Here is a 19,222-nt window from a genome sequence, read left to right as displayed (position 1 = left end):
TTAGTGATTGGTCACCTTGCTCTCAAGGCATTGAGGATCCTCGAAAGCAGGTTGTAGTTTGCTATTTGAAGCGTGACCCGCTGTTAGAAAGCTAGAATGGCGTGCTTCTATATATTAGTTCTGTGATTTTTTTTTACCTTCCAAAGCAGATTATTGTCTTGCATGTATATCCATACACAGATGCAATTTCATGAAACTTTGTCGTGAGTGAAGCGGAGGAGAAACATCTAGTGTGAGGGGTCTGTCGGCTTCGTAAGGTGTCTTGGAAGGAGGGAGGGACTTTAAATAGCCTACCTCTTGATGAGATGATTTTGAAGAAATACCATCTTGTGGCAATGTTTTTATCCTTATGGGCATACAGCACAGGTAAGGCAATTTTCTTAATCTTTGAACAATTCTTGCAAGAAAGTTAACGAAGGATTATTGATTACACCTGTATAGATCTATTTAAAAGAAAAGAACTAACAATCATCACAGCGCGTAAGCAACAAACCTCATAGATGAAATTAGAATTTAAGAATGCGACGATTGAGTACTTCATATTGGAGCTTTTTCCTTTGAAATAGAAAGAAAGAAATTTTCATTAGTCAATTCTTTTGCAAATGTGTACGCTAGTAAAAGTAACAAATTTATCATATTAGAGAACAGTTCATGTAAAATTAGGAATTTACAAACATTTCTTTAGTATTTCAAGTGCAATTTGACGTTTAAAATAAATTGCTACAATTTGCAACAGAAGCTGTATGTTGAAATAATCGTCGGTGTTAATGGTATATTATACAATCATATGCTTTGATGCAGAAATTAACTTCTTGTTGAAAGGTCTTTGATCTTAAAATTGAAAATTGCTTCGCGTGAAGGACCACTGATCGACACGTAACGGAAAATATCCTGTTGCTTGACATTTTATGTGCTCCATAAAATGCTTGATTAAATTTTACATGACACAAAACTTGTTCAAGGAGTTTTTTTATCGACTTATAACAATCATATTATTACAGTTTTATTTGGATTAACTGATAAGTGTTGGAAAATATCCTTTTTCCTGAATATTTCGCGTTCTTCAGATATCTTAGCGAAATTTTATGCCTAACAGTGTGTTACAGATTTCAAATGATAAATACAAGGAAAAACACATGGTATTCATGTTACTGAAAATCTATTTAAAGAAGATATCTTCTAAGTAAAGCTGTAATGATAAATAAGATTAGTGGCAAAAATTGAAAAAAAAAAAGAAGGTTTTTCAGATTATATTCTTGTTTCATACTCAGTTTAGACCATTTTAAAAATCTAAAGTCGAAGTCAAAATAACAGGCGAAAAAAATTGTTGCGATCAGATTCAAATGGTCCGAATTCTCTGTTTATATCGAACTTGGTTATATTTCTCCTTAGCATTTTTTTTTTTTTCATTACGTTCAGTGCCGTATTTATACATAAGTAATATAGACAGTGCTAAATATGCTTTATGTTAGTATTGTTAGCAAATTTTAAACAGTTTGAAATTTATAATAAGCTAAAATCCATTTAATCAAATATTATGGTTACCAATATAATAATTCTCCATTATTTAAACAAGAATAATACATCCTGAAAAGCTGCCTAATGGGGTATCAAAAACTTAAATTTCGCCTGATTATCTCATGAGCAAACAATGATAAATGCTCTACCGAGGAGGAGGAAGAAGAGGAGGAGATCGATCTAGCAAAGGGCAACTTTTACATTTCGATTGGTTAATGTTAGTTTTACAGTGTTTCAATCGAAAAGCAAGAATCTACAATTGCAAGATCATTTCATTTGCATTGTTTAATGAAAATGACATTTTAAATTTAACTGTAAATGACCAAGCTAAGTTTGTTTAATTTCATTTTCTTGCATTAAAAAACGAAGCGTGCTTAAAAAATAAGTAAAAATCAAAAATCAATTGACTTTTGATTTTTCATATACTTGTGCATAATTTGGATTCTTCCAGTTTATATTTAATGATACATTCAGCTCAAACTGTCAATAAATGCTGTCGATTATGCTCACCAACAACAAATTGAATAGTTAGAAATGTTAGTACTTTTCGAAAATTTAGAAAAAATAAAGTTCATCCTGGAATTTATTGAGATGTTCATAAGTTTTGAAGTATCTACTCCCATGGAAGAATCAAGATTTAGGTTTCAAGATTTGGCGATTGAGAATTTAGAGAGAATGACTAAGAATATTTCTTGTTTTATTAATAGAATTGAGTGCAGTTTTTCACTAATAACATTTCAAATGTTTAATTTGTACTAGAATTCGAACTTTCGTTGTTCAGTCGAAAATTCACAATATTTGTTTGCACTGATTTCTTGCGAGAAGAAGATTTTCATCCCATTTTCTGGACTGGCAGCCGGTTTATAAGAACATGAAAGAAAATGATATCTGATTCATGGTATAGCGGACATTCCATAGCATAGCCAGATCCGAGGTAACTGGCCGTTTGCTATTTGAACGGCCTTCACCAGTGACAAGTACTGCTACTTGCACTGCTGATCCGGATTTACTCAAAAATTTTCACTCTTCTGTAAATAGATGATGCAGAATGTTTCGAAAGGTAATTTTAGCGTAATTGAAACAGGCCATGTTTCAATTCGATTTTATTTTAATATCGATTAGTCAAAGACCAAATAAGAGATGACTGAAGACAATTTATGAATTACTTAATATATTTAAGTAATAAATACTTTCATTTCGACAGTAAGAAGCTGAGTGCAGATTACAAAAAAAGTGAAATAATAATAATTCGTGATACTTCTTTGTTGCAAGAAGATAAAACCCTTCGTATGAGATAGGAATTCTACTATATTATTTCTTAGCCTAATTATATTAATGGCTATGACTCGTCTCTTAAATGAATACTTTAAGTTTTTTAAAAATATGCCAACTACGTCTTAATAGATTTTTTCTCTTTGTTTTGAATAATCAGTGTAAGTGTAATTAGAGTGAGATTCTTTTCCTGATGACAAACTTCTTTATATTAGTATATACGAATAAAACAAAATTGGAGTAAGTACATACTAACTTCATATACTCTGTATTGATAAGATCGGCTTCATCCGTTCAAAAAAAATTATTTTTCTTCATATTTAAAAGATCAATTAATTAAAAAATATATATTTCGATTTCATTCTGAGATGAGATCCTATTTGTCTTATATTAGTACTCATTATTATATAATAGTTAATTAGGATTATAAACTGTAAAACGGTTCGCTGCTATTGCTTGAACCTGCCTTCTGTTTAGTGTTCATCTTATAATCGATGCTTTCCGACTTATTTCGGTTTATAATATATGTATGTATATAATCGCTGTACTGATTTACTAATAATAGGCTTGCCTCATTTTTGATTTTGAAATTTTTATAAATCATCACGCTTATGTTTTTGGTAAGTTCGCATTTATAGAAATAGAAATTTTGATCTTGAAGTGGTACTGTTTATGATATTAATCCTATTATTATATCCATGTATCAAATCTATGCATCATGTAAGACTTGACATGACTTCAACAAACTCATGTTTTCTTAGATCTTTATGTTATTTTTTCATGTAAGTGTAACTTGAAGCAATGCAGTTTGTTTAAAAACTACTTTAAAGATTTCTTGTAATCGTCTCTATACTTCCCATTTAGTCTAGTCTTACTGAAATTATGGATAAGCTATAATTATCCATAGGTTGAAAACATTTCTGGTTAATGTACAAATTCTTGTCTTTTTTTTTTTTTTTAAATATAAGTTAAAATTTTGAGAAGCAATTCTATCACAACACAATAAAATAATCTCCAAAAACTCAAGTTTAGTTGCTCTTTTTCTGATTAAGTACTTTCGACATTGTTCATTCCTAACATACCAAAGTTTCATTACTGGGTCAGATTTAAAAAAAAAAAAAATCCTGATTGTATCTTTCTTTCTCTACGACAGCATTTGCCTGCTGTTTCAGTGTACTCCCTTTCGAAGCAGTTCTCTTGCGAATCGATACAAGATGCTCCGAATTCGCGCATTGTCGAAAACATTTGTAGAAGGTCCTGTGTTTTGAACTCTGCAAATATAGCGTATGATTTTTTTAAAAAAAAATCCTGATGATATCATCAAATAAGATTTTCCCAAAGGTCCAGCACACATTCAGTCGATTCTCCTTCTGCTCGTCAGTCAGCAGACGAATCGTGAATTTTGCAAGCTGTTGCACCCGATAAAATACTTTGACATGATCCAGAAAATATCCTAGCTTAATCGGCTGGGACATCTAAAAACAATAATAATAATAACAATAAAACTGGGTAATCCAATTCCCAGTTTTTAAGAATATAAAAACCTCTATCCATGCCACATTTTTATCTGTTCGGGACATCCCAACGATCCACATCATTAATACTGAAAACATTTTTGTGGAGGTTTATTTCCAGTTTGAAGCACAACCTGTACACCTGCTGTTCTTTGAAGTTTAACATTTTCTAGTAGGGAGAAGAATATTTCAAAAGGAACATTCAACTTTACAAGTCATTGTTTTCAATAACACAAGCTAGATATAACTGAACTTTCTCAGTTATATCCAGCAAATTCTAATTTGCTTTCACCTACTACTGCAGTGGCGTCATTTAGCAGTCAGCCCGGAAATTTTCTGATCTCGTCATATGACTCCATGAGTATACTTTAAGTGAAAACAGTCCAAGTTGGGGATCCTTACTGGATGAAAATTCATTAGAAAGTTTCTAAACCTTGAACTTACTAGTTAACTGGGCTGTACTGAAGCCCCGAATATGAATGGTAAGCAGAGAGGAATAGAAGGGAAAGGAAACTAAGAATAGGGATATAGAAAACATTAACATTTACGAGTTAAGATGAGGAGCTAAGGAAGATGTTTTGGATTTGAGTAAGACAAAATGGAAAACACAAGTAAAGAGGAACTTAAGAAGAGCCTATGTTTCGTTCTGGAGAGGAGTAGATGACTAGTTAAAAATCGCGGTGGTTTTTAGCATCGGTAAAGAAATAAATGTCAGAAATATAAACTGTGGTGGAATTAATGTTAAGATAATTAGGCTTGTATTCGAATTTAATGGAAAGAAAACCTCACTTATCAAGATATACACATCACAACAAAGTTTTAGATATGGAGGAAAAGACATTATTTGAGCAGTTAGAAGAAATTATTCAAAATAACATCGTACTAATTTTAGATCTTCATGCACAGGTTGAAGAACATAGAACCAGAAGTAGCAAAAATAAATAATTGAGGCCATTTAATTTTGGTTAAATGCATGAAGGACAAAGGTTATTAGATTTTTGAATCAGAAATGAAATCACAATTGGAAATATCCAGTTTGCGAAAAGACAGCTACAGAATCACATTGTGATTCTACACCTCCATTCTTTATCAAGAATCACATTCTTGATAAAGAATGGAGCAGGGAAGTCATGCATATCAATGTTTTGCCATATGTCGCTTTAGATTGAGATCATACGCTTCTAATAGCAGCTTTTAAGGCACGTATGGAAAATAAATGTGGCGAGAGAGAGTAAATTAATGCTGTAATGTTGAAACAGACAGCAACAAGAATTTGAATTCTCAAATCAGTCTAGGTCAACTGAGCCTAATTACAGTTACAGATAATGATAATGAAGAGTGAGAAAAATTTCAAGATGTAATGGAGTTTTCGATACAAAAGAAGCCCGCGGAAGAACAAGAACGGAAAAATAAACATTCATGTGGATAAAGAGAGTTAATGAAGCAATTAAGGGAAATAAATAAATGAAATGTGTCACATGTTTATAAAGACTAGATCGAATGATAATATAATTTCGTATAATGAGAAAGAGTCATGTAAACAACAAGAAAATGTTATATTGTAACAAGAAATGTTATTTGCTAGCCTGGTCAGTCTAGTGGTTAACTTACTCAATCTCCAATCAACAGGCTGCAATTCGAATCCACATGTGGACTTGGATGTTTCGATAGTCTTTAGGTGATAGTTGAATTTCATTGACTGTTGCAAGATCACCGCCCTTCTTATTGGAGGCAGGCTGAAGGGGCTTGGTAATTTGATAAAATTTGATTATTGGTCTGTAGAGTAGGCTCCAGGACTCTGTAAAATAATAATTAAAGGGTACTATATTGTGAGTATCTAAAGAAATATCACCATAATGTGGCCATATTATTTTAGATCTGTTAAAGAAAGACGAAAGCCATGATGAAATAAATTGGAATTAATATAGAGGTGAGAGAGCGCCATCGTAGAGAAATAGGTCTGGCAGAGGTCGAATCATTAAGGAAAATGCATAATTGGAAGTTCCCTGGAATAAATGATTTACCTTCGAAATGATTTGAAGATTTGATAATGATAAATCGTTTTCAGAGCTATGATGATTTGGTTACATTCAAAAGAAAACTGAACACATGGAACAATGTGTTCAGTTTACACAGAACTATAGCTTGCAGACAGAAAGAAGAGTAAGAGCATGGTTTTCAATCGCAGAGCAAATGTGCTCTGCGATATGAAAACTTCAAATATTTGAAAAGCTTACTTTGACAATGATATCCCACTGAAGCGCAAGCTTTAGTGAAAGAAACAGAGGATACTTTTTTTTTTTTTTTTGCTCACTGTTTTATGCAGCAGAGACAAATCCTCAAACAAGTGGAATACGAGCAATTGAAATGAAAGTTTATGAGGACGATGTTGACAAAATCAAGAAAAAAGATAGAATTAGAAATATGGGCATGAGATATGATTTCGGACTACAAAATTTGAAGATAGTAATAATAATTTAGAACGGATACCAAGAATTGAATGTATGAAATGAAAATTGAGGAGAAAATGTTAAGAAGAAGACTACTGAAAAGGTGGAGACGAGATAAGAGGAAATTTAGAAACAAAAAAAGAAAAAGAAACTTGGGTGGATCATTATTCATATCAAAAGAATATGGGAGGAGAGGAAGAAATTAACTGTGATCCGTCTCACCTGACAGTTTCTGTTGGAATAATTGTTAATGAATAATAATAATAATAATCCAAGTAAGTCTTTTGCAGTCCTTAAATGGCAATAGCAAAGTTAAATTATAAGAATTAATTCATTTTAATACTTGTTAATTTACTTGGAAGTTAAAGAAGCACTTGGACAGTTTAGAAACTACTTGATTCTCCTTATTCATGTAATAAAAACTTGCATTATGGAGGCTAAATGATGTACAATGGACAACATGGATTATACAATTTCACGTTTAAGCTTTGTGTATCAACTAGGAAAAGTTATCTCGTAGATTCCAAGAAAGAAAATTATTACGAAATTTTGTAATCTAGAGGGACTCCATGCAGACCGATGTGTATTGCTATTTTATTATGCATGTTTTGTTTTTATTATTAACTATGTAAGAAAATTATTTTTGTACATGTTATTGTTAATTTTTGTACAGTTGCTACAGTTCGGTAATAGTATCAGTAACGCTGAACTTTTGCATCAAGTGAGATGTTGGCTATCTTTTAATCCAAGTTTATTTGTATCCATTGGATTAAAACCAGAAGAGATCTGCTTTTCGTATGAGTGCGACTGCCATGGACATTATCGATTGCACAGTTCTACAACTCGTAGATTTTATAACAAGTGGATAAGATGGTAATATAAAACATGCTTAACTTATGTGTAGTTAAATTCTTCAAATTCACTTTGAGAAAACTGTTATCAGTGACAAAGTGAGAATGCTGTGCACCCGTGGAAGATGGTAAAAATTGTCATTACAAAATATTCGTTCTCTTTGTTGAAAGCCTAAGTGTCAGATTATGTTCCTTGGTAAATTTTACATTCCATTTCTGATGTTCGAAATGTATTCCACCTGACAGCTTTTAAAATCAATTGGTATTTTTAAATATATTTATTCTTCAGTAACCGGAAGAACTTTATATATATCTTTATCATGAGGCTTTTGGCGTTTTGTTCATTTTATTTAGGAAGCTAATTTTTGTGTAATAGTAATACAGTAAACGTCGCATAATGGCAGTTAAAAACTATGTTTCAAACAAAAAATAACTTTTCACAAACAAAGCAGCAGCACTCAGTTAAAATGGAAATAGAGTATTTTAAATATATATATATATATATATTTAGTGACAGCAAAGGTAATTATCTCTAAACAGTCACGCAGTTCATTTGGAGTCATATTGTCAAGTAGATCAAATATTGCTTGATTGAAAGATGTTGTATTCTACTAAGATTCCAATTTTGAATTCGTATGAAAAATCTTTATCATACGTTACGAATAGCAGACGGCTTTATAAACTCGGCATCAGTCAAAACGGATTTCTCGAGGGATGCATTTATTTGTTTTGGTTTCTAGCTGACCTTTTCAAATGTTATTAGGACATTATCGAAGTCGCTTTATTACACCATCATCGCACTACATAGGAAGGAGTTAACGCTTTTTAGCAATTCATCTTAACTATAAAATAGGATAGCCTAAATTAATATCAAAATACATAAAACAGCATCTGTTCGAGACAAAAAAAAATATTGTTGGAAACATATTACGATTACACTTTCCCAGAAATAATAATCTGAAGACTACTTTATTTTAAGAAAAAATCGAATACACCATTCGTATTTTATTACTGAGATAGAGCAGCCAAAAGATAACTTTGATATCGTCAAAACAAATCTTCGATATTAATATATAAACCCACTAATGGGGTTCGCGCTTTCCATCAGGGTAGTGGATAATATAATCTTCTTGTCTGAAATTTCAATTTCAAAAAAAGAATGTTTTTGTTGCTTTGACACGGTAATCACACGAAGTTTTAATATGTTCAATTTAATAGGTTTTATGGATATTTAATATGTATAATCATTCGAAAGGATTAACATGTTGCACTACTTCGTCAGGAGTGTTTAATCTATTCTTGTAGACACCCCCCCCACCCCTGAAGGGTGTAAATAATTCAAGTTCATTGTAAATATTGTGTATGTGTGTGGTCTAGTCTTTAGCACGTATTTGTAAGTTTAAAAGATTGAATAAATCTTTTAAAATTAAAAAAAAAAAATTATTTTTAATAGTATATATATATTGTGTAATCCAGTTTAGAAAACGCATTTCGTAGTACACCATTTTGCTTGATGCGCTTCAGGATTGTTTATTTTGAAATTATGGCTGAAGTAGCTAAGGCTATGGGAACAGTGTATTATGTTTGTATAAGTGTGTATTATTATGACCAGCTTACTGTTTTGTGGGATGAGAGACCCAAGTTTCCGGATGAGAAAAACGTACCTTCCACGTCTGTACGATGTACTTCAAGAATCGACCGCAGTTGTGGATTGGCGCTGTCACAATCTATATCAAATTCTGTTTTAGTATTTAACGTATGATGCAAAACTTATTATAAATACATAATTGTTCATATATTTTTTTAAAAACTGGAATTATGCTAACCTTCTCTTTTATACTGTATTGCCTTTTATTTAAAAATAAACACTTATATGTTCTCCGACCACTACGACCTTGTACATTAGAAAATGGTGTTGTTGGCTTGTTGAGAATTACGACAGAAGCAAATATCTGTAACTGAGCGAGTTCTCCGGCCATTTTAGACTTAGTTTCGAATCCCATCTGGGACACAAAAAACATTATAAGGATTTGTTCGCCTGTAGGTGAGATAGCTAGTCTTTATATCATCAGGAGAGTATAAATAAAATTTTATGAAATCAGTTTTCATCACTTTCAATTTTCTTGATAATTCTTTATCTCTCTTTCTGGGAACTACGAACTTTTGTGGAACCTAATTTTAAAACTAATTTTTCTTTTTAAAAGAGCTGGTCGAAGTATTCATGATACTCTGAGTTGACTGAACCATGGGAATACAGATGATTTTTATATATTAAATATGTCATCTCAGAAAAATATTAAATTGAAACCAAGTATTCTTGAATACATATTGTTACATTAGAGTCAAGTTTCTAAGAAAATAATATAATATAAATATAGTGTAAGAAATTAAATTAGTTATTAAGATGAATAAAAAGGAATTGAAGCTCAACCTCTCTTTACTATGCGTTCGCGAAGTAAAGAGAGGAAACATGAGAATCGTACTCCATTTTAAACTGTTTACTGCAATGATGATTTAAACGTAAGAAAATAATGGAAATCGAATGTAGCTGTAACTTGAAAACAGAGTGAATGAAACTTTTATGATACTCAGTCCAAACTATTTTAGGTTTCGATAGTAGGTTACTGACATATTATTACCTCTTTGAAAAAAAAAAAAAAGAAACATTTTTATAAATTATTTATTAATTATTATTGTATTCGTTTCCACTAGCAGTTGCAAGAACCTTTGTCCGTGCAAGTGCTCTCTTTATCGCTTGGAATAAGATCTGCACTTGAACCACTTATAACCATGTACATGAATTACCGCAAGGAGTATCAGTTTGTTGCAATTTTTTGTCCTTTACGAAAATAATTCAATCAATGTGCACTCAGTACGTATTTTAAAAAGCAGGCATTTTTCAGTAGGAGAAGTTAGCAAATCTTCGCATTCTATTAAATCGATATTTTGCTTAGCTCTCTAGACACCGCTATAATTTTTTTCCGAGAAAATATTAACGCTTAATATCTTAATATTATTAATAAAAACTTTCTTCATCTTAAAAACGAAAGTATTATTAATAGAATTATATTTTTCTATTTATTTATTTAAAATATATTTACAATTTTAATTTTTAAGCGGAAATGCTGTCCACTCGAACAGCCTTGTTGGGAACGTCAGTGTTTATTAAAATAACAATAAAAGTCTCAATTGTAAAGTGAATTAATAATTTAATTAAAGTTATTTTTTCATCGAAAACATTAAATTAGAGGCCTTATGGTTAGTCATGTGCTAAGTCATCGAATCTATTATTTTCAATCTGCAAGTTATCGAATAACACACCTTTTACATTTTCATTGCACTGTTGTAGTGCAAATATTAAGAACGTTAGGATAAAAACAGGTGCTATAAATGACAGCAATAAGCCTCGTAAAAACTTAGCAACGAAGAGCGGAACTTTTTTTTTTTTTTTTAGAAAATTTTAGAAATATTAACAGACATCATAACATGATTGATCTAAATCTGTCATATCAATACCGCACAAAAAGTTAACTGCATTATCGTGTCCACTTGTGCTCTTGTGAGTAGTTGTTTATGAAGAAACAGTAATATTTGAATTTGACTTTCTCGATTTCAGTGAGTCTTTGGCATCGTGCCTAGTTCATGGCTGTCGCAAGCCATTAGACTTGTGCCTACCATCAATCAGGCGATGATGTAACTAATGACGAAGTTGCTATGAAGGATGAGTTTGCAATTTCTCAGGATTTGTCTCTGAGAAGATGATTTGAATGCACTTTGGCAATATATTTCGGTTTCTAACATATCTTTTCTTAATTATAACAGAATAGTTTTCTGAGCTTCTTACAAATTTTTGTATTATTGGCTGTTTTATATAACGATAATGTAAGCGATCAGGAAGCTGAAATTAGTGTAATAAAGAAAGCAAACCCACTTATCATGCAAATGAAAGTCTAAAAACTTTGAAGAAGGATCTGTAAAGTCTTGTTTTAAGTTTGAGGACACAAACGGATTATTATTTTTTTTTTGGTAAAAGTAACAGAATTTAGAATTAATTTTTTTTTTTAAATTTTAACATTGATGCCAGTTGAACGAAGGTCACAAGTACTCACGTGAATAAATTTATTTTAACGTAGATGTGTGTATGATACATAAAGCAAATTTCGCACATCAGTTTTACTCTACATGCCAATGGCTTAAGCCAAGTGTTCCTTCAGTTTTTTATTTGATTTTTATGGTGAAAAGACATCGAATGTCACAGCAGTACACATGGTAATTGGTTAGTAGGACAATCACAAACATTCATGCCCTTGGCGGGATTCGAACCCGTAACGGCTGGAGAGCGAATACGCTAACTGCTCGGCCAACCAGGTCGGCGTTCCTTCAGTGGTTTCCAGAATCTCTGTTCGAGTGGTTTACGGTATCGTTTAGCAATCACCACAATTGAGAAACTCAACATAAATTTCGGTAAGAAAGTAACTGTTGCTGTGGTTTTTGTTTTTTGATAGTGTTGATTTGAATATAAATAAATAACGTTTGTTTAATAGAAATTACGTTTTACATATGTTTCGTATACAGCAAATAACTGGAAACAAACAAATAAAGATAAACCTAGGACACAGTCAATGGAAATGAAAGTTTCGAGACAATACTGACATAGATAAGGAAAGACAGAATAAGAAATATAGACAATGATATAGACTGATATATTGGAAAAAATATAGACTGATGTATTGGAACTAGGAAGTGTTGAAGTAATGCTTGTAAATTATCGGTTGATTTGGACATGCAAAAAGAATGAATTCAGAAAGAATATCAAGAAAAATATATGGAATGAAGATCAAGGACAAATACTGAGAGGAAGACTAGCTAAAATAAGATTTAGAAAAAAAAAATATGTTGAGCTGGAATAGTTTCATAAAGAAAGAGCACGAGAGGAAAGAAAGAGATGAACTTTGATTTGCATGACTTTTAAATATTACATGTCGGAACAACTGTTATTGCTGATAAGGATGCGTTTACACTTTCAACAATGAAAACTATAATGTCAGCCAAGCAACCGCTTCTAAATTATAGTCAGTTTCTTTCTTTGAAACCACTTACTCGAGAATTAATGATCGAAATAAGTTAAACCAAGATTCTTCCGATTCCTTTACAACCCTCCCCATCGTATTTAGGTCTAGATGTGTCGAAATTTCTATGGAACCTTAAGTAACGTAAGAAACGACTGTGTTACGATTTGGGTTGATATCAGTTGTGAAACTTGGAGAGATGTCCAAGAAGATGTCCTTCTTTAGAAATTCGTAAAGAAGCTTAACCAATGCAAAAAAAAAAAAAAAAACCCGATATTCTAAATTTGGTAGAAGTAGGTTGATATAATAACTTGTAGAGGTGTGTGTGGAGAAAACAAGAAAAACACTTTACCGCCGTTTTCAAAGTTTCTCTAGTTCCTTTATTAATAAAATTTAATTGTTTAAATTTGGCAAGTTGTGTCCTGTTGGAAAAAAAAAAACGAATAAAATAAAAGTGACGGATCGATAATATTCAACAACCGGAAATATACTAAAGCACATTTGTACCCAGTGGTTCTTCTAACAAGAATAGTCAGTGGCGCTTTTACAGTACGTGGTTTAAAAGTGGCAGCATCTTAAACCAAGCATTTTGGCGGCATCTTTATTAGGAGAAAAATCATAAATCTTGAATCATTTTTTTAATGCAAAACCACTGTCAAATTGTATTCTGTACTGAACTGTTGCTATTAATAACGAACATGGATGCTAACACGCCTTTCTTCTGATGGAACAGAACATTAAAAATATTCTGTTCCATCAGAAGAGATGTTTGCATTATGCAGCTCATAAACATCCTGCACGGTGTTGCTTTACACTACATCACACCTAGAAACGAAACTGGAAATCATCATTAAAATATTGACTATCAACAGTAGCTAATTTTCATGAAACTGTTTCGGTAAAAGATAAATTTTCTATTTCAGATATTAGTACTCAGCTTGGTTGGATTCTTACTCAACCAAGTCAAGCACAAACGGTCTGAAAGTAATGTTACCTTTTCTGGATGAGGAAGAAAAGCGAATTAAAGGAAAACCAAACTACTGTACTGTATATTTATAATATAAATAGCTCAGAGCTTGCTAAGTAAAAGAAAATTTTAATAAAAAAAGTAAATAAAAAATAAAATAAAACATTGAATGAAAATTCATTATCATGGCCAAGAAATAGACTGGCTATCAAAAAAATCAGGAAGAACTGTATGTTCTTAAACGTAAAGTTAGTAAAAGTACGAATAACATATTCAGTAAGCTTTACGCAGGTAAATGCAGAGATGGAAATATTGACCAGCTTTCACTGCAAAGGGAAGAAAGAGAGAGAGAGAGAGAATGCCTAATTATCAGAGAACCATGAAATACGTCCTAAAATAGTTTTGCTAGGTCAAGCAGCAGTTGAAAGATCAAGCAAGAATAATTTATTCAAAACTTTGTCATATGTCATAAGTTATAATGGCAGAAGTTGAACCCTGTTTCTGAACTGCATTTATAATGTCAAAAGTGATAGAAAACAATTATATTTTGGTACAGAATATTGTGATAATATCAACTTTTTTTCAATGGATAAATATCATACAACTCTATCGTGAAATAGTTATTTTCTTCCAAATACATTGCACGAGAAAGCAATCCCGGCAGTTATATGCATAAATAAAAGTTATTAAAATTTCAAATCAATGGTTGGCTGAGTCGATGATGCTTCCACTCTTCAGTTGACGCTTAATACGTTCGAATCCTACATGAACATGGATATTTGTGAATACCTTTAGGTGGTAGATGAATTTCATCGCCCAGTTTGAGACCATCCTGATTAATAAGACCGAAATGACTTGAAAACTGTTTCTCGAGCAGGGTTATTTAGTTATCTTCCCCTCACGGAACCAAATACGTCATAGGCTTGTAACTATTCGTCGGTGGATACACATTAAAACAAAATCGTCGCACGCGCACAAGTTCATGAAATACTATGATTCAAAAGGTCAATATTTATGGAATATTCTGCTCAACAGTTTTAGCTTCACAAAACTCGAGTGATGAATACCAAGTCAATAATATTTTCGAGCAGGAAATTTCGTCAACAGTTGTGATTACTCTATTTCTCTGGATTCGGATCACATGTACAGTCATAATTCATATAGTTAAACAATCGCAGTAATTACTGCGGGGGAGGGGGGGAATAATAGCTGCGGTTTGCAAAATTTTCAGTAGATTTCATTTAATGCGACTGGATGTTCCCCTGACGATATCTTGAAACTGTTTTCATATATCTCCCTCTTTTGGAGTATTATAATATCAACAACAGTACAGTAAGAAATATTTCAATAAATATAAATAATTTAAATAACGTTTTTGATTTTTATTGTCCCTGTACTATTCATAATATTCTGAAATCAAGAAAACATTAAAAATATATGTTCTTTGCTTTCCATTTGATGTTGTGAAATCACATACGATTAAATATTATTTTTCAACTGATGCTTTGTGTGTATGCGCGCTCGAAGTGGAGACTGATGCATTAGAATTAGGAATTCCGTTTGAAAGTTTTTTGAGAATTATACCTGCTACTTAACATTTATTTGTGATTTTTGTAAGTATCAGAAACTTGCTTTTAAATGTTCTGAGTATATAGTTAGAATGCAAACTTTCGCGACTGATTGAATAAAACAGTATTAATTTTGAAATTGTATACAATTATTATTTGTATTATTTAAATTAAGCGGATATTAAATCCAACATTATTTCAAAGCCGAATAGAGAAACTACAAGAGTTTCGTGCTGAATATATAGAAACTATAAAGTTTCGGCGGATCCAAGCATAAGCTAACCTTTCATAACAGGGGCAACTCGTGGTAAAGGTGGAATAAGCTCTGATCACTTTCCTTAGTATTCCTTGGCTTACGCTTGGATCCGCCGAAACTTTTATAGTTTCTCTATATTCGGCACGAAACTCTTGTAGTTTCTCTATTCGGCTTTGAAATAATGTTGGATTCAATATCCACTTAAGTTGAATAATTTTGCATCGCCGAAGTGAAGCCTTTTGGCTCTTTATTTCAGTATTATTTGTATGTCTTGAAAAATAAAAGGATCACAAACACAAAGAACGGATTATTATAGACAGCACAGTATTTCTAAATATCTTATTTATTTTACTAACAGTTTTAGAAACGTGCATTTAGGATGCTTAAATTGCAAATCGGAAGTGTAGTGTGATATACATTTTTGGGAATAATTATAGTTATTATCATTTAAATATAATAATAGGCAGTTACTTTGTTTTTAAATAATGTTTTTCAACTTTTTTTTTTTAATCGCACAAACGCCACATTTTCCCCGTACGATGTTGTATGTTTCTGTTCGAGTCTATCAATACTCCACAAATCAAGCCATACACATCCGAATTTTGAAGTATTAATGGCTTGATAACTTTACAGAAGAAAATGTAATTAGATATATAGACATCATTTAAAAGGAGACAAAAAGGAGAAACAAAAATCACTCAAAATTTTATGTACATTAAAAAACTCGCCCTGAAATCCCTTGAGACATGACAGCACTCGAGTCAGATTTAACGGATATAGAACAATAAAAGAATTAATAATGAAAAAACGTGTACTTAATAATGCATTTCGCAAACTGAAATTACGTCTGAAATAAAACTCATGGTGGTCTATGCATGTAAGTTTAATTCCTTTTTGGTTTACTTCAAGGCAGCTATAGTTGCAAAAAAAAAAAAAAGAAAGAAAAAGGAGAGTATTAAAAAAGAAGAAGAAAAGAATGCAATATACATTTATTAAGTATTTGGGTATTTTATTATTATTTTTTCTTAATGCCTGCATTCAGATATCAGCTTATAACGCAAATTCTAAGGTTGTAGTGCTTTTAACCTTTAACATATTAGATGTCTAGATCAAATAAAGCAAGATCTGGAATGCAGCTTTCATTTATCACTCCAAAATTCTTGGATGACTATGCTTTGCTTTAACACACTTGTAAAGTATTAATCAACCATTTCAACTCATGTTCACATAGACGATCGTTGTGAGGCACACTTTAAACTAGTGATAATTATTCGCATAACATTCTTGATACATGTCTAGACACATGCAAGTTCTGAAAATCATTATTTCTCAGGCATGTAATGTCATAATGGTGGATTTGATTTCTGAATTTGAAGAAGACTTCGTTTGAGCAAAATTATTACAAGAATATATATTCATACTCAAAATGAAGGACAATGCATTCTAAATGGTTATGTCCCTCTTATGAAAAATTTAAACAAAATATTTGAAATGAAACATATTATAATATAATTTATAAAAAAAAGTTACAAATTTGCCAATCTGGTTAGAGCACCCGCTTTCAAACCAACAAGCTGCGGCTTCGAATGCCGCCGTGGATATGGATGTTTGCGAATGTCTTTAGCTGGCAAATGGATTTGAAGAGTGAATTTCATTTGCTCAGTGTTTAAGACCACCACTTCGCTTATTATAAGCTTGAAAAAATTGTATGGCCTCTAGAATCTGGGCTTCCAGATTATGTAAAAAATAAATAAAAACAAAAAAAACTTTTAGCCCCATACTGGCATGTGGTACAAAATAAGTACTGATATGCAAGTTAGAACCGTTCTTGACCAGTCACATAAACATAAGTAAATAAATAAATCACAACCGCAGTCAGCATCGTTCTTAAGTGTTATCGTCCTCATTTTTTCAATCAATAATTATATATATATATATATATATATATATATATATATATATATATATATCCCATCCCGTTTTATGGTAGGCTCAATGGCCTCTCACAACGATATAATTTGACTTCTTAGAACTGCACTATATGCTGTGGGTGTAAATTTCACGTGTTCTGCTGGATGAAAAACCCTGTCCCTTCCGTATGAGACTAGTTAACTTACATTCAGCTGAAAAACTCTGATAAAAGGTTCTTCGTGTCAGATTGAATTCGAACCCAGGTCATTCCAAAATTTATAAGGTTTTGCTCATCTCATAGATAATTGCTATTCATTTCTTTTGGTTTGATTCTCCCACACCAATATGCAAGAGCAACTTTGCTTATGCTAGTCCTTGAAACAGCTTTTCATCTCGCAAAGCAAACAAACCAGCTAAACGAACACGATTAACAGACAATTACATTGGGCTCATAGCCTTAGTTGCCTCTTCTGTATTTAAAAATAATAAATAACCCTAACCCTTAAACTAGGGCCAACTTTATTTGAAACAACTGAGAATTTCACAATTCTTTTACCTTATTCGTGAACTCATCTTGGAAGGATTAGCGTCTCTTATGGTAAGAGGCAGGAAATGGAGTAAGAATATACTTAATATGTGCTTACTTGTTGGCATTTAGTAAAGTTTCTTTTTGCTATCCGTGCGTTGTTATTGTTACTGCTATACAGAGAAGTGCTAAGCTAGTCTTATCACGGCGATCCAATCATCTCAGTACTTGAGACGTACAACCAATTTTCAACAAGATGCAAATAGCGTCTGAATATGACTAACTCAACCAGGAAGAAAATGTGAATAAACCGACTAAAACATTGCAAAATAAAACTATGAAAAAAATTGTAAGCGTTAATTTGATTTGCAAAACACTGCTCATAAGTGCCTTACACTTTTCCTATACGATTAATAAATTTTAGCATTTTTGCATTCGTTGTATCAACAGGTTAATTTTAAATATAAAATGTTTAAGAATTTTATATATCTGTTAGTATAACAGTTTTGTGTATCGGTCATCCAGCAGTTATCTATATCGAGCCAACTAGGCTATAAGAGGAACACTGATAGATTGTGGAAAATTTGTAAATGCGACTCATTCAAGTTATCATTTTCCGATGCTTGGACTGAATACCGTTTCAGAAAGAGTCAACATATTATTTTATATCAGGTATGCATAATTTCCACTTTTATACCACTTCATTAGTACAGTAGGTAGCGGCGACGCCCTTTCTGTGGTGGCGCTCTCTCAAAATATATGAGTATTATGTTTGCTATTAGTTAGCAAATGCAATGTGTAAGCTTCGAATTATGTATGTGCGCCATCACTTTTTGAAATCCTGCTGCAAACTTGTTTTTTCATAACACAGGTTTTTTTTTTTTATTCCCACCCTCCTTCACCCTAATAACTTCAATCACACAATTTGCGTAGTACTATGAACAGTGAAGTTCCAACTGCCCAATCAGATTGCGATGATTTACGACTACCTGCAGAGTTGCAATCCCATAGATTGTGATTGCAACTCTAACAGATTGTGCTAGATCAAACAAAGCATAGAACCTATGGCCATAATGGGCATTGTAATTACCCAAATAAAATGAATCCACCTCGTCAGAATGAATGATCCAGATTTAAACCTTCCTAGGAGGCCTGTATCGGATAAGAATGATAATGAGACCACAAAGAAAAAGGACAAGCAATACCGCAACAGAAGAATATTCATTGCCGCTTACAATCTTAAAAGCTTTCAGACTAAATCTCGACGTGATCGACTTTCGAAGGTGCAGAAAAGGGAGCAGCTGGTCCAAGTGAACTACA

General features: G+C 32.1%; 1 protein-coding gene across 1 annotated transcript in view; it reads left to right on the top strand.

Moving 5' to 3' along the window:
• Nucleotides 1–301: 301 nt before the first annotated feature.
• LOC150109299 (protein turtle-like) overlaps nucleotides 302–19,222 on the top strand; it is a 486,901-nt gene continuing 467,980 nt past the window's right edge. Inside the window, exon 1 of the mRNA XM_090402074.1 lies at nucleotides 302–366. Within this exon, the coding sequence (XP_090258200.1) occupies nucleotides 306–366 (61 nt within the window). The 5' untranslated portion in view covers nucleotides 302–305. The remainder of the gene's footprint in view (nucleotides 367–19,222) is intronic.

Source organism: Typopeltis vanoorti, chromosome 2 (assembly GCF_054136105.1).
Source record: "Typopeltis vanoorti isolate ZY-2024b chromosome 2, IOZ_Tvanoo_1.0, whole genome shotgun sequence".
In the NCBI taxonomy this organism is placed as follows: Eukaryota; Metazoa; Arthropoda; class Arachnida; order Uropygi; family Thelyphonidae; genus Typopeltis; species Typopeltis vanoorti.
The sequence above is the reverse complement of the archived record's forward strand: the minus strand, read 5'-3'. Positions and strand labels throughout refer to the sequence as shown.